At 48.4% G+C, this 14,707-nt stretch overlaps 1 protein-coding gene across 3 annotated transcripts in view; it reads left to right on the forward strand.

Moving 5' to 3' along the window:
- The window catches only part of RALGAPA2 (Ral GTPase activating protein catalytic subunit alpha 2), a 282,721-nt gene that overhangs the window by 247,227 nt on the left and 20,787 nt on the right, over positions 1 to 14,707 (forward strand). For all 3 annotated transcript variants that reach the window (XM_079945309.1, XM_079945307.1, XM_079945308.1), the window contains one exon: positions 13,010 to 13,131. In XM_079945309.1, coding sequence (XP_079801435.1) covers positions 13,010 to 13,131 — 122 coding nt within the window. The remainder of the gene's footprint in view (positions 1 to 13,009; positions 13,132 to 14,707) is intronic.

A 14,707-nucleotide genomic window follows, 5' to 3' on the forward strand; every position in this document is an offset into this window, starting at 1 on the left:
GCCCGCCCAGACTCAGCACACACGGCCTCTGTTCCCGCAGGTCACCCCGGGACCCCCTTTTCCGGAGGAAGGACCGAGATCCCAGGAGGCAGGATGCTTGCCTGGGGCGACATCCCAGGGGGGGCTGACCTTGACCATGCTGCCTAGCACCGCACGGGATGCAGGGCCTGTGTTTCTAGTCCGAGTCATTGCACAGATGCTTTAAACCTCTCCAGTGTTTTCGAATGACACCAAATGGCACATAATTAAAAATAAGGATTTGCCAAGAAGCTTTATGACCCTTGGAAAATAGCAGTTGAGGAAGAACAATCCATTCTCATCGCGGCTCAGTGTTTTAATTGTGAAGCAGAAGCCAGACGGACCTCCCAGCGGACAGAGCTGCCGTGTCCAGTGTCCTGACCTGTCACCCCTGCCCAACAGTGCTCAGCCATCCTCTCCTCGAAAATGTCCACTCGAAATAGCTAATTAATAAAACTTTAGAATTCCGCACTGGTTATCTTCAAAATGTGACCAGAAATAAGCACAGTAAGATCAATTTGGCTTAAACAAACTCTGACGCATAAAGGAAAGGATTGAATTAATATAGTTTATCACTCTGTATCCTGGCTTCCTAAGTCAGTCCTACAGATAATAATTCGGCTAGGAAGTCACCATTTATGCCAGATTAGCTATAAAACTTGCCAGTTTCTTTTGTGCCACTCCTGGCTCTGGAGGGAGAGAGAAGGATCTAATTTGTCTGTTCTTACCTTCATGTCAGCAGCAAACAACAGTATTTGTGAATTAACTTAGCATGAACATTGCAAACTCTTAACTAATATTCATACTAAACTGAGACAGTGTAAGAGAGAGGCAGAGACCAGCGCTGCGAACAGACTGGCCTGGGCTTGAGTTCGAGCCGCACTCACTGCTAGCTGGATGGTCTCGGAAGAATCATTTCTGTTCCATCTCCACCTTATCATTTGTGGATGGAGATTTCCAGGAGGATCCAGTGGCTCATGGCTACAAAAGGGCAGAGCCTTATACCAACACTGGGTAGGTTGTTCTTACTTATTACATAAAGAGTGTATCTTTTATTCTAAGAGAGCTATCATCCCAACAGAACTCAGGCTAATGGTAATGTAACCTCACCACGATGTGTTTTAGAATCCCCCCAGAATAATACTGTAACACTCAGTGTGATGGTCAGGTATTGTAGAAGCCAAGACTTAGAAGAGAGCTGAGCAGCAAGGAAGTAGTTTTCTTACAGCTGAAGGAAGAATAATGGATACATAGGAGGCCCTTAGTAAATATCGTATGGATGGATGGATGGACGGATGCGTGGATGGGTGGATGGATGGATGAATGGATGGGTGGGTGGCAGACGCAATAATTGGAAGAAATAAGAAATTGAGGGAAGATAGACCTGGGCTCTCTGCTGTGCATGGCTCCCTCATGGGGATCATACTGGCCTCTTGGTCTGGGGACCTGTGATACAGTTCTGCTTCACGTTTGACTTGTGAGGAACATCTCCATCTCTCTTTAAATAAAGTACAAAATGGCTCCAAAGGACATTTTCCTCATCTGGGCCATGTCTCGTGCCATTAATATAAAACTGATGGCTTAATGGAGTTGCTTTTGATCTGTCAAGAAAGGACACACCTAATTCAATTTTGCTATTTTTCCAAGAGTAAGTGTCTTAATTTGCAAGAGAATGATTTGATTATAATTTTAAGTAATACTGCAGTTATATTTTTAGTCACGAAGATGATATCGAGTGACTCTATGAGACTCAAATGTGGAAAGTCCCAGAGAGTTGTGTGAGTTGGGAATTTTATCTTTAATGGCATTCTGGGTTGTTTCTGTGTGTAATGTGACGAATATATTTTAGTCAGAATGAACGGGCTCTCTGACAGGGAATTTTGAATATAAAATATAAAAACAGGCAGTTTTCATTTAAAGTATAAAGTGGAATTATCCCAACATATAAAACCATATAAAATCAAGATGTAAACACCCATCCTTTTTCATCTGTATATCTTCTTTTTAAAGTGTATGTTATTGTGAGGGATTTTTCTAATTCTGATCTTTGTTCCCACCGGGACAGCCTTGTTTCTTTATTTCCTTCTGCATTACTCTTAAAAATGGGAAATTTCGGGCTTCCCTGGTGGTGCAGTGGTTGAGAGTCCGCCTGCCGATGCAGGGGACGCGGGTTTGTGCCCCGGTCCGGGAAGATCCCACATGCCGCGGAGCGGCTGGGCCCGTGAGCCACGGCCGCTGAGCCTGCACGTCCGGAGCCTGTGCTCCGTGACGGGAGAGGCCACAAAAGTGAGAGGCCCGCATACTGCAAAAAAAAAAGAAATTTCTAGATACTCAAAGGTACCTTTTAAGATGTAGTGTAGATGTTGAATCTGTTGTCCTTCATGGATGGAACTGGGCCTTCTGTTGGCTGTGGCTACACCAGTCTCTTCTCTTCAGGGGAGAATTCTGAGGTCAAGAGGCAGGGCCGCGTCTGGGAGCTGGGGCCCTGAGTCAGGCGCTGGGTTGGGGTCCAGGCATTGGCATTTACCATCTCGAGGCCTGGAGCCAAACACTCTGCTTCCTGCTCTCCAACCTGCTCCTCTGGGAAAAGACAGTAACAGTACAGACCATACACGGGGTCGTGAGGATAAGTGAGGCAGATACGGCCTCCAAAAGGCCTCACACAGTGCTGGACCCTGCAAAGCACTTGACCGTTTCCATCAGTCTCACCGTCTAAACAGAGCCTGTGACGGGGGAGCTCACACTCGGGGCACCTTTGGATTTCTGTGCCACCCACAGGCACCTCACCTGAAGGGCTGTCTGAGTTCGTGAAAGCGCGTCCTGTACTCCGTGAGGTGCCCCCTGTCTCTGAGAACCTGCAGCATCCGTGCTGGGTGCTGGCACTGGGCGTTCCCCAGGCCTCCTCGGCTTCATCAGACGGCGTGTCCCTCCCCCGCCAGGAACACACGGCCACAGGCGGGTCCTTACCCAGCGCTCTTCACTGGGGCCTCATGAGGAAGTGTCATTTCTCTCCGTTTTTTGGAAGGTGCTGGAAGGACCACTCAAGCACCTAGACTCTCCTCTAGACAAACTGTTTATGACAGAAGTGTGTGTATGTATTTTTTTCTCTCTGCACAGCCTAGAACTAAGATAAGCAGAGGTCGTAGAACGCCACATCGAGTCCCTGTGAAACCAGAGTCATTCCAGTAACCCCTGGGAAGTCTGGCCAACCTTGAAGGCAAAGCACAACAATTTCCCACTACATTATTTAGGTGACTTTGTATGCTTCCTGATCATCACTTTGTTTTAACCTAACACTGATCCAAATGCTGAGACAGGTGTAAAAAGAGCAAAAGAGATGCTTTTTGCCCTCCCGCTGCTCAAAACCCCTTTCCCGGTCACAGAACGAACAAGGCTGGGGTTCTCCGGGCTTCTCTGGCCCCTGTGGTCAGCTCCGGGCCCGGATCCATGGACAGGCCCGGCCGTGCCCACAGATGGGCAGCCCTTCAGAGGGCTACCTCCGGGGCCACTCGGCAGGACCGCTCAACCCTTGTGTCCACTTTAGCGTAACCTACGTGAGCCCCTGGCATCCCACACTGTTTCTAATTGCCAGAAATTAGTTGCTTTAATATTATGTGGCAAACACAGTTTTGCTACTGCTAACCACGGAGGAACTTTGCATTATTAGAATTCCCCCAAATTTCCAGTTAGGTTTCGATCACTTGGGCAGTATTTTTTCGCTCTAAGTGATAAGTCTGTGGGTGTATTGAGTTTCAGACACAGGTCAGCTGCTGTGGTTCAGGTGTGCTGTGAGTGACGCCCTGTTTTACCCACTAGAACTGAGTCTGGATGGGCCCCGGGAGGCCAGTGTGCCCCCTTCACAGGCGCTGCTGTCCTCAGTTTCCAGGTCGCTTGCATTTGGTAAACCCCTAACTTTTCTTGGAGTTACTTCTTGTCATTTGATAATTTGGTATTAAGATGAGTATCTTCCTGGAAAACTCAGATGCCATTAAGCTATAATTATTTCACAGAAATATAGAAATACTATTTTCTGTTTTCAGATACAGTCTTATTTATCGTTTTTAAATACAGCTCGAAGTTTTTAAACATCATAAAAAGGAGTATTTCCTCAAAATTGTTTTTGGAAATGAAAACTCAAGAAAATCTGTACAGAGCTTGGTGCAAATACTTGGGACTGCAGAATTTAATTCTGCCTGAGCCCACCCTAACTTCATCTGGGCCCAGTGGGTTGGTGACAGACTACAGTTGAAAACATTTCAAGAAAATTATAACCAGAACATCTGCCACAGAAGACTTTTTTTGTCCTTTTTGGCTTTGTTCTCTTATCTATCGTGTATCATCATGAATCCATTTTACTTTTAGAATCAACCCGGATAGAAACCAAGCCATAGGTCACATGGAGCTGGCTTTCTTCTCCATAGTGACAGTGGTTGAGGACTAAATATTGGATGATTTAGTTCAAATTACGTTGCACTAAATAATACCTGTCACATTTCTTTTTCTTTGTGGTACTCGGGCCTCTCACTGTTGTGGCCTCTCCTGTTGCGGAGCACAGGCTCCAGACGCGCAGGCTCAGCGGCCATGGCTCACGGGCCCAGCCGCTCCGCGGCATGTGGGATCTGCCCGGACTGGGGCACGAACCCGTGTCCCCTGCATCGGCAGGTGGATTCCCAACCACTGCGCCACCAGGGAAGCCCTCACATATATTATTTAATAACTTGTCCCTTACAGTCAGCGATGATAGAGTTTAAAATCCACGTGTACTGCTATTTAATTGTCGACCCTTTTTATTCCTTGCCGCAAAGAGAGTCTAAGACAGAGACAGTTCCGCATTTCTAATTGTTTTCCATTTGGTCGTAACTTCGTGGATATTAAACGCCAACAAATTGTCAGCAGTGGTCATTTCTGTAACTGACGTTGAGAGCACATTTGTTAGCTCCTAACACACCGTATCTCTGGGATGAGGGAGAACCTGTGAAAGAGAAACAGTTCAGGTGACACCGAGTCCCTTCCACCCAGAAACCAAGTTATTGGCATCCGCCTGGCCGACTGTGGTCCATACTGATCAGTCACTTCTTGGGTCGTTTCATCAGCGAAGCAGCCAGCGGGGTCTCTGCTGTCTCTGCTCATTCACTCGACAGTGCGGCCTCTAGATGGGAAAGAGGCCAAACGCCTGTTTTTCTCATCACTTACGTTTTTACTGAGGTGAGGCTTGGAGGGACGGTGTCACAGGGCCCTTTCTTGCCTGGTGATTTACGGAAGGTGAGACACACGGGGCGCCGGGGAGGATGGAAATGGAAAGCGCGTGACTGAGGGTGTGCTCCTCCCACATCGGACCCTGCGAAGAGCTGATGTGAACGTTCCTAATCAAACTGTACATCAGTCCCTCGCACCCTCGGAGCACCTCCCATCCTAAGAGCAAGACCTTCCTTTCCCTACGCCTATGAGAGCAGACCTTCTCCAAAAGTCTGTAATTTAATAGCCTGAAGAAAATCTATTTTTCCCCATTTCCATTTACTCTGGTCATTTCCTCAGAATTATTCTTAAACTTGGTTAAATGTGTCTTTTCTCCTTTCTTAGCAGTGGTGCACTGTTTCCTCTCCAGGAGTGCACCATTAGGGTCTGAAACCTAATCTAATATCTTATGTGTTTAATTTCCTTTTCCCAAACATCTATCTCTTCAGCTACATTGTTCAGTGAAGTCGTCCTCTTTATCCGTTTCCAGGCTGTGACATTTACTTTGAATGATTCATTTATTTGGGGTCTTAAAGAGTCCTAGAATTTCAATTTGCATTATATTTGAAAGACAAACAAAATCTTCGTAAAAATGATGTATGGCTTTAGGCTGTACCTGGCACCTGCTCCTGTCTTGATTTATTATGGAATTTCATCCATTTATTTCGGATTATCAAATGCCAGCCCAGCCCACCTGTGGAGCATCCCTCCCTCCGGGTGGCAGGTACCAGGGAAGAGGTTAAGGGAGCAGACCGGAGACGTGAGCGGAGGCCCCTCCCTCCAGAAACACATGGCCCCGGGCTCCTGCCCTCCCTCTCCGGTCGTCTTGTTCCCTCCTCCGCGGGCTTCTGCCCCCACTCCAAAGTGGGGAGGAGGGAGTTCCCAGCGTGCGTCCTCCCCTGGTCTCCTCCAGGACCGGCTCCAAGTCCGTGACTCGGGGCCGTCCATCCGCAGCCCAGGCCTCGGCCGAGCCTCTTCCCCAGCACTGCTCCCCCGACACCTTCAGGCCCTGCACACTCCCGTCCCCTCTCCATCGTCTGCATCAGCATCTGCACATAAGCCAGGGCCCCGCGGTCTGGCCAGAGCGAGTGTCCCCACGCCCACCAGAGCATCCTGTGGTCCACAGCACCTCCATTCCCCTCCACCTCTGCTCTCCAGAGGCCCACATCTCCTCCCTCTTTCTGACTAGTCGCCCTTCCTCTGGGCCCTTCCACACGCGTCCCTCCCCTTGTTCCATCCCCACCGCCCCGCCCAGCCCCATGACCTCTCAAGTACAGAGTAGACCTGGCTGCTGTTGCAGAACCTCCAGCGGTGGTTCTCCCAGGGGCTAGAGACCCTGCGCTCCTCCCATCACCACAGGCCCTCAGGGAGCCCCTCCACCCGCTGGGTCCCTGTGCCCTATGCAGGTCCTGCCCGCCTGGCAAGTGATGAGTTTGTGGCTGTCTTTTCAGATAAGCTGTGGGTACCGTGAGGGACAACACAGCCTCTTTTTGATCCTGGTCTCTCCAACTCCTAGAAGAACCCCTGGCACATGGTTCAGGGATCTTCCGTGAATAAACGCCACCTTTTAGCATGGCCAGGCCACCTTTCCACTTGTTCTGCATTGTGGTCAGTGAGGACCTTTTATCAGAAGACCTTCCTCACAATGCATCGCATGTACCGTGTACTCAGAGGCATTTGGGGGGACAGTTTTTCATTGAGGTATAATTCACATACCCTAAAATTCAGTGGTTTTTAGTCTCTTCACCAGATTGCCCGATTCCAGAGCATTTTTGTGCCCCCATCCCCATCAGGAGTCACCTCATCCCCTCTCCCCCCAGTCCCTGGCAATCACTAATTTCTTTTCTGTCTGTGGGTTTTCTTATTCTGGACATTTATAGGAACGGGTTCACACAGTGTGAGGCCTTTTGTATCTGGCTTCTTTCGCGTAGCATAGTTCCCTTCTCAAGTTTCACTCACGTTGTAGCATGTTCAGTATTTTATTCCTTTTTTATGAATATACGAACAAGATTACATTGTTTATTATCATCCTCTGCATCTATTCCAGAAGCTCCTGGTCATGGGCCCAGCGGAAGACATCAGCTCATTCATTTCCTAGTTTTGTAAACTATCCTTAGCCGTTCCTTCTCAGAGCTCAGAGCCTGCCACTGTGGGCTCATCATCGTCCTAGGTTTAAAGTATATCTGTGGATATATTCAGGGACGCTTTCCTGCACCCACAGCTGTCCTAAGTAATCTCCCTCTCCCCGGGTTTCTGTGAGCCCGGGGTCTGTCCTCGTGTGAGGAGTGTCCACTCTCTCACCTGTACCTCTTCCTCCCGCGGTCACCTGGTTAGGCTACTTCCTCCCCTGCCTCTGCCTAACACTCTCTTCCTTCCAAGTCAGGGACATCCACCAACCTGACCATATATATGTCATTCACTTCTGAAATTAGGCGAAGAATAAGTCTAAAATATTGAGACGTTTGTAGAAGCGCGTTGCTTGAACATAGAGATGCAAGTCAGCCTCAGCCTCTACAAACCTTGAGGGTGCTCTGGACTTGCCTCAGTGCTGGCAGATCTTCTAAGGGTGAGCAAAACACCTTGGGAAGACACTACTGCTCCCGTGCCTCAGACCATGCAGGCCTCCAGTGACCCAACCAAGCCTTTCAGCTGCACCTTCCGCCCTTCCTGCTGCCCTGTGGCTCCCGCCTCCTTCCCCTGAAACTCCCCGCTTCCAGCTCCTGATTCCTGGTGCCAGAGATGCTCTTATCATCCCCGCTCCCGGCCCTCACAGTGGTTAACCCCTTCCCTGCCACCTCCTCAGAGAGACTGCCCCTCTTGTCGCTATGTCCTACCTGGCACTAACGTGAGGACAGTGGGCCTTAGCCTGCAGGCTTGTCCCTGCTGGAACGCAGGCTTGGCGAGGGCGGGGACAGCATCTCTGACCTTCTCCCAGTTGCGTGCCCATCACCGGGCTCACGTGGGCGCTCAGTACTCATTTCTTGAATAGGTGAACACTTGTGTGAAGGTGGACTTGCTTTTTGGAAAGGGCAAAGTCACTCGAGATCAGGTTTTCGAAACAGAGCGAGATAGTACGTAGAAATCATACGCATGGGTCCACGGATATCTGTAAGATTTTGACCACTCTCTAGTTCAGCCCATTCTGTCATCCTTGGTGCATAGCAATTCTAGCAAAGAATTTCTGTAGGAAAATGTATTTTTTTTGCAGTCGTACCCCCAGCCCCCTGAATGGTGTGTGTATCCATGTTTGACGCAAGCTCTTTAAATCCCATCTGTCAAAGTTCTCCATGACATTCTGGAAATTTTGAGCTCTAATATTTTGGCCTATTTCTGGAACTAATAAAAATAGCTAGACCCTGGTGGCCTAATGGTTAGGATTCTGGACTTTCACTGCCATGGCCCGGGTTCAGTCCCTGGTCAGGGAACTGAGATCCCTCAAGCCACGCACTGCAGCCAAAAAGCAACAACAACAAAAATAGCTGATATTTTTAGCTAATATTAAAAAACTAAAAATGGCACTGGCTGTTTTCTGCTTTCCCCATGTCTGAATCAAACGGACTTTTCTACCATCATTATCCCTAACAACCAACATACCTTTCCTATCCCCCCGCTATCCCCACTAGATAGGAATCACTATTCCTATCTAGTGATTTCTAGAGAAATCACTTGAGCTCTTTGGGCATCCATTCTTGATCAGTAACATGGAGACCACAGGACTCACCCCAGCTCATGTGGGTCTAGCATAAAGGAGGCTGTTTCCTAAAGCCTGACGCAGAAGACCCCCTCATTTAACCACCATGTTCTTTCTGGAAGACAAACTCATAAACCCACATTGGGGATGAGGGGGAACAGGCAATCCACATTTATGGTGCTTCTCTTGTGTGCTGGGACTTGGTCAATGCTTCCTCCGATGATTCTATCCAATCTATCTAATCCTCCCACAGCCCCGAGAGCTGATGTCAGCGTCCCCACCGTACACAGAAGGCAGCCAAGGCTGGGGACTGGGGAGGAGTTGGCAGGTGGGGTTCAAGCTCCAGCCCATCCTCCTGCGAAGAGCAAGCTCCTTTCTCACTGTCGTGCTGCTACTGTCATTGCTAAAAATTAAAACAAAAATAATCAGAATAAATTTGGGGGCTTGGCTTTGGATTCTCAGGCTTTTGCAGCCCAGCAGAGTTTATCTTGAGGGTTTAGGAAAGTTCTCTTGGAGGTTTGGGGGAAAATGTAACCAGTGAAGACATATGGCCTCTTTATTCAAGTGGAGGAATATTGAGTAGACAGAGTAGGTCATTAAAAAACCCAAAAATATCTGGAAACCGAGATGGATTTCTAGTTAGTAATTTGAATGTTCTCTGAATTGAGGAATCAAGGGGAAATTTTCTCTTTAAAAAGTACTGTGTGTGGTATTTAATGAGGTAATAATTCAGGACAGAATATAAGTTTCACATTTGTTAGTGGACTTGCTGACAGCAGAAGGGCAAAGGCTGGTATTGAAACAGGTATTGGATGTGTGACCAGGTGCCTCCGTAGCCACCTGCTTCTGGTCAGAGGTCACTAATCATCCACTGCCTGGCATTACTTCAGCATTCAGTTCATGTCTTGTTTTGTTTTTGTTTGTTTGTTTTTGCGGTATGCGGGCCTCTCACTGTTGTGGCCTCTCCCGTTGCGGAGCACAGGCTCCGGACGCGCAGGCCCGGTGGCCATGGCTCACAGGCCCAGCCGCTCCACGGCATGTGGGATCTTCCCGGACCGGGGCACGAACCCGTGTCCCCTGCGTCGGCAGGCGGACACTCTCAACCACTGCGCCACCGGGGAAGCCCATCAGTTCACGTCTTAACATGTCTTACGCATGAAGAGACAAACGTTATAAAGCCTTTGACGTCTAAATTATAAATGCCTTTTTGAATAGAAAGCAACCAGCATTGAAGCCCTAAGGATGTTAGGTAAGAAAATGATGGAAGACACTGCTCCTGGTTAGTTGCCCTTACTAGTAGTGCTACTAACAAATTCCGTTAAGATCCCAGAGCTACATTTTCTTAAAGCTACTTAAAAAAAAAAAAGATTTTGGCAGGCATGAGCTCCTTGGCTGTTTCTAAATGGTGCCAGAGTTGGGGTGATGTTTGTTTTCTCTTTGTCATGGCGTTTACATGCCCTGGCTTGGGCTGTGAGTGCAAACGCATGTCCTGCTCTCCGGGTCTCACCCCATTCCCTAACAGATGTTTGTCTGAGAGACGACACCCAGTTCAGCACGGCATAGCCCAGCCTGGGGTGGGGAGTGTCTGCTCCACATGACAGCCAGGGAAGCTTCTAGGAAGCAACCCTTCCTCGAGGACCCTGTTCTGGACACACCTTCTGTGCTCTCCCATGGTACCTCCATTGAGGAGTCAGACCATAAATATTTACTGCACCTGAGAATCTCAAAACTGGATTATTAACCCAAGAGTCCAGTGCTGGATTTGCCCTCAGGAGCCCAGATCTCTCAGCCTTGACAAGGGACAAATTTATGGACAATAGGAGAGTGTCGCTCAGGACGGGGCTGCCAGGCCACCCTGTGGGTCCTGTAGGTGGTGGTGTACACGGCGTCCCGTTGTGGTGGATGGTGAGCTCGGTCAGCGTCGCGGCCGCCCCTCCAGATGTGTGGCCTCCGCCGTGTCTTCAGCCCAGCGCATCCTCACGTCTGAGCACTGTGTGTGGGTGTCTGGGCGCAGCGGGGCCTCGGGACCCAGCAGGACGGGCCTGCAGAGGCCAAGAGCAGGCTGCACTGAGAGGGGGCCGGGAAAGGGCACTGACAGGGCCACAGGCTCAGGTGGTCTTCAGCCGTAAGTTGAGCTCAGCTTTTTGAGTAATTTGTCACGCCTGGCTTGGCCCCTGCTGGGCCCGCACGTGCCAGTTCAGTGTCACAGTGCCTGTCCTCCAGCCGGCCGTCCAGGCCTAGCGTCCTGCTGTTCGCGGCCCAGCGGCTCGGAGGGCCGCACCCAGTGACAGCCAAGTGCTGTGCAGAATAAGCGTGTTCATAATGAGACGTGAATGACATTAGCGGGTCCCTCCAGGCCTGGGCAGCCTGTCCGGGAAGGCGAGTCACCCGGAGTTCAGCCCGCCATGCAGGCTCACACAGCCAGGCCTCAGGATGCCGTGACCATCTCTGTAAACCTTCATATATCATCAGAGGGGCCACTTTGGAACCTTTAAACTCATGTTCCTCTTTAAAAGTTGCATAGAGCCAACCTGCAGAGAAATTCTGGAATAGCGCAGCCCAGGAAAGCTTTCCCCAGCGATGGGTGTGTCCTGTATCTGCACAGTCCAGGCCGGTGGCCCCTGGCCACACGTGGCTGTGCATGCTTGAAATATGACGAGTGGGACAGAAGAACCGAATTTCTATTTCTTTGTATTTATTAATTTAAATTTCAGTGTAGCTAGGCACCTACGGCTCGTGGCTACCACGTTTGCACAACCAGCCCTAGAATGTCTGGTCTCCTCCCAGGGAGAAAACCTTTCCCTGAATGTAGTTAAAGGAGGAGGGGAAGAGCCCATCCCAGGAAACTCGTGAGCATCCTCTGCCAAAAGAATAGAAAAATATTCTCCTCTTTTAAAGCACGTGCTTATCGACAGCTTATTGGAAGGGCATAATTTTCCCCAACTTACATTTTTAAAAGAGGCCATTTTGAAAAGATCGCTTTAAAATATGGTGAGAAAGGCTAGAATTATTTTTGCCCTTCTGGAGCTGCAAATAATAAACTGGTGGTGACCCGCATTCCCCCTGTTCCTGGAGAATTAGCACGATTTTCAAAAGACTAAAGCGTGTCTCTTAACTTTTGCGTTGATCACGGGAAGGCGGGGTAAGACATCACGCCGACTCCCCCGAGTGTTAATTCATAAAACCCTACGTGTGGCACCGCCATCCGCTGTCAGATTGTCCTGACGTTATCCTGTTATTGGGAGGCATGATTCACCTTCCGAGGAAACAGAAGCCACACACAAAAGGGGAAGATTTGCTTTCTGCCCTGTGAAAGGCTGCCACACGCAGGGGTCCTATTAAGACAGCTGGAAAGTTGCTTCAGCGTGTTACGCTTCTAAGTTTTATTGGTGACTGGTTTTTGATTACACATTTGAATGTGTGTGTTCCAGACTGCAGTTTTAATTAAAAGGCAATAGTCTTCTTTTTTAATATTGCATTATGCACTCCCTGCTAGATTCTCCCCACTTATTCTTATTTTCTAATGCTCGTGGCTTATCTCGGCTTGAGGCTCTGGTGCCCTTCAGAGCATACCTTCCTGGCCTTCCCTCTCCCCAGTGGTCTTATTTTTTAAGTGTGTGTCACCAATTATTGCTTGGAGTATCGATTCATTTTATCAGTAGGCTGAGAAGAACATTTCATCCACAGAACTAAGAAGGGGCGATCCAGCGCTGTCCCACGGTTGTGGATAGAAAGGGATGAGGCCGCTACCAATGTCTCTGTTTTTGTTTGTTCCAATCCAGTTGATGACCTTTTGCTGTGATTCTGGAACTATTGGTTTATATATTTTTTCAGTGATACTAGTTTGGGTGCAGTTGAAATCTAAGGGAAACTTAGGCCTCCAAATTGGAATGTTCTCATGAATTATGACTAATATTTAATTCTCCAACAGGATGTTCACTTGCAAGGTACCTCTTCCCACACAAGTGTAAAAAATGCGTGATTGTATTTAAAACAAAGTGAACGCTGTCACTGTTCTGCGTGTCATTCTGCATGAGCACTTGTTTCCTTAACCGACTCCTGCAGCTACGAGGAGAGAGCTCTGTATCTCGAAGCAGTAATCCAGAACCATCGCGAAGTCATGACGTTTGAGGATTTCACAGCCCAGGTCTTCTCCCCGTCTTCCAGCTACTCCGTCAGCGGAACTGGTGAGTGGCCGCTTTATTCTCCCCTCGTGCCCTCCAAACGCTCGAACCGCAGATGTACACCTGTTTTTCACAGATAAATGCTTTCAAATTTACGAAGCAGCGCATTCTCCCCCTGAATCCACTAATGAATATCAAAAGGAGTGATGACATTCATTCTGATTTGTTTTGTATCCAAGCTGTTCGCCAGTCCTTTTCTCCCGCCGTTCTGTTAACCTCCGCATCCAGCAAGGTTAATGCACTTGTTGTCAGTCATGTGCTCTGGTTCACTTGGGGGTGTGGATTGTTTGAGAGCGATGCCCGAATCAGTGCTTACTTGTCAAAAAAGAGTTCCTCGCCGTTGAAGCCGTTGCCACTGATGCTTAATGGGGATTATGCTGCTGAGATGCTCGGGTCAGGGATTAACGCGGGAGCAATGAGAGGACAGTGTCCCTTGGCCATGGTGACAGCAGCGCGACGAGCTCGCTTTCTGGAGCGGTCTGCGTCCCCGGGACCATCCGCCGAGAGCAGCACCTGGTGTGGACCTGCTCCGACACTGGCTCACAATCACTTTCACTTATTAGGCCAGTGGAAATTTTCAAAAATGTTGTTTCTAGGTTTTACTCTTTTTATATTTCCAATTTAGGAAAGAAAAAAAAATATGTGCTGGCACTTAAACTGATGATATGATTACTGTGGGGTTTTTTTTTCCCAAAGAGTAGAATGACTTGTAAATTTCTGTATGTAATTACAGATTAATTGCCTTTCAGAAAGCAAATAGGATATGGAGTCAATGCACGTTGAAATCCTTGATGAGGGGCTTCCTTCCTCTTCCACTAGGGCGGGCACAACTGTTAGAGGGCCTAATAGATTTCTACCCCGTGTCCGTTGCCTCTGATCGCTGCCTGGCTTCTCCCATCCTGACTTGTTAACAAATATCTTACACACAAAGTGAAAAAAATTAAATTCGGTGAAATAAATCACTTACAAATAAAATCAGCCATGCATCATTGTTGAGCATCGCTGGCTCCAGTCCTGGCCTCCCCGAGCTTTGTCGGGAGATAAGAGGGAGAGGCTGGCCCCGCACGGGGAGCCAGGAGCAGCAGGCAGAAGGCCTGGGAGATAAGCGGCCACGGAGGTGCGGGAGCCGCGAGATTAACATAATCACGCCTCTGCTTCCCTGGCGAGGCGTCCAGAAACACAGGGATGGCCTCTATTGATCTTTGTTGAACTGGAATACTAAGCAACATGAGAAAAGCTTATAACTTAAAGCTTTGATTAATGTTTCTTACATTAAAAAAGTAGAACAGCTGTGAATTGAATTCTTTTATACACTCTGCCAACATTCTATCTAAAACCAAAAAAAACAAAAATCGGTTTCAAGGGAAATGAAGATTTCATACCCAGTCTGGCTAGAGGTTTAAAATCGCTTCAATTTATAGGTGAGAAAACATGAAGGATCTACAGCAAAGCTAGTTTTTTAAAGATCTCATTCAGCTTTTTCCCATCCTCATGAAGTACTGGGACTGAAGTTTTTAGTGCAGCGTAGTTATTTTTTTTTTAATCTCGAGAAGCCTTTTGGTTTTTAAAATTAAAAGAA

The sequence above is a fragment of the Stenella coeruleoalba genome, assembly GCF_951394435.1.
Source record: "Stenella coeruleoalba genome assembly, chromosome: 15".
NCBI lineage: Eukaryota > Metazoa > Chordata > Mammalia > Artiodactyla > Delphinidae > Stenella > Stenella coeruleoalba.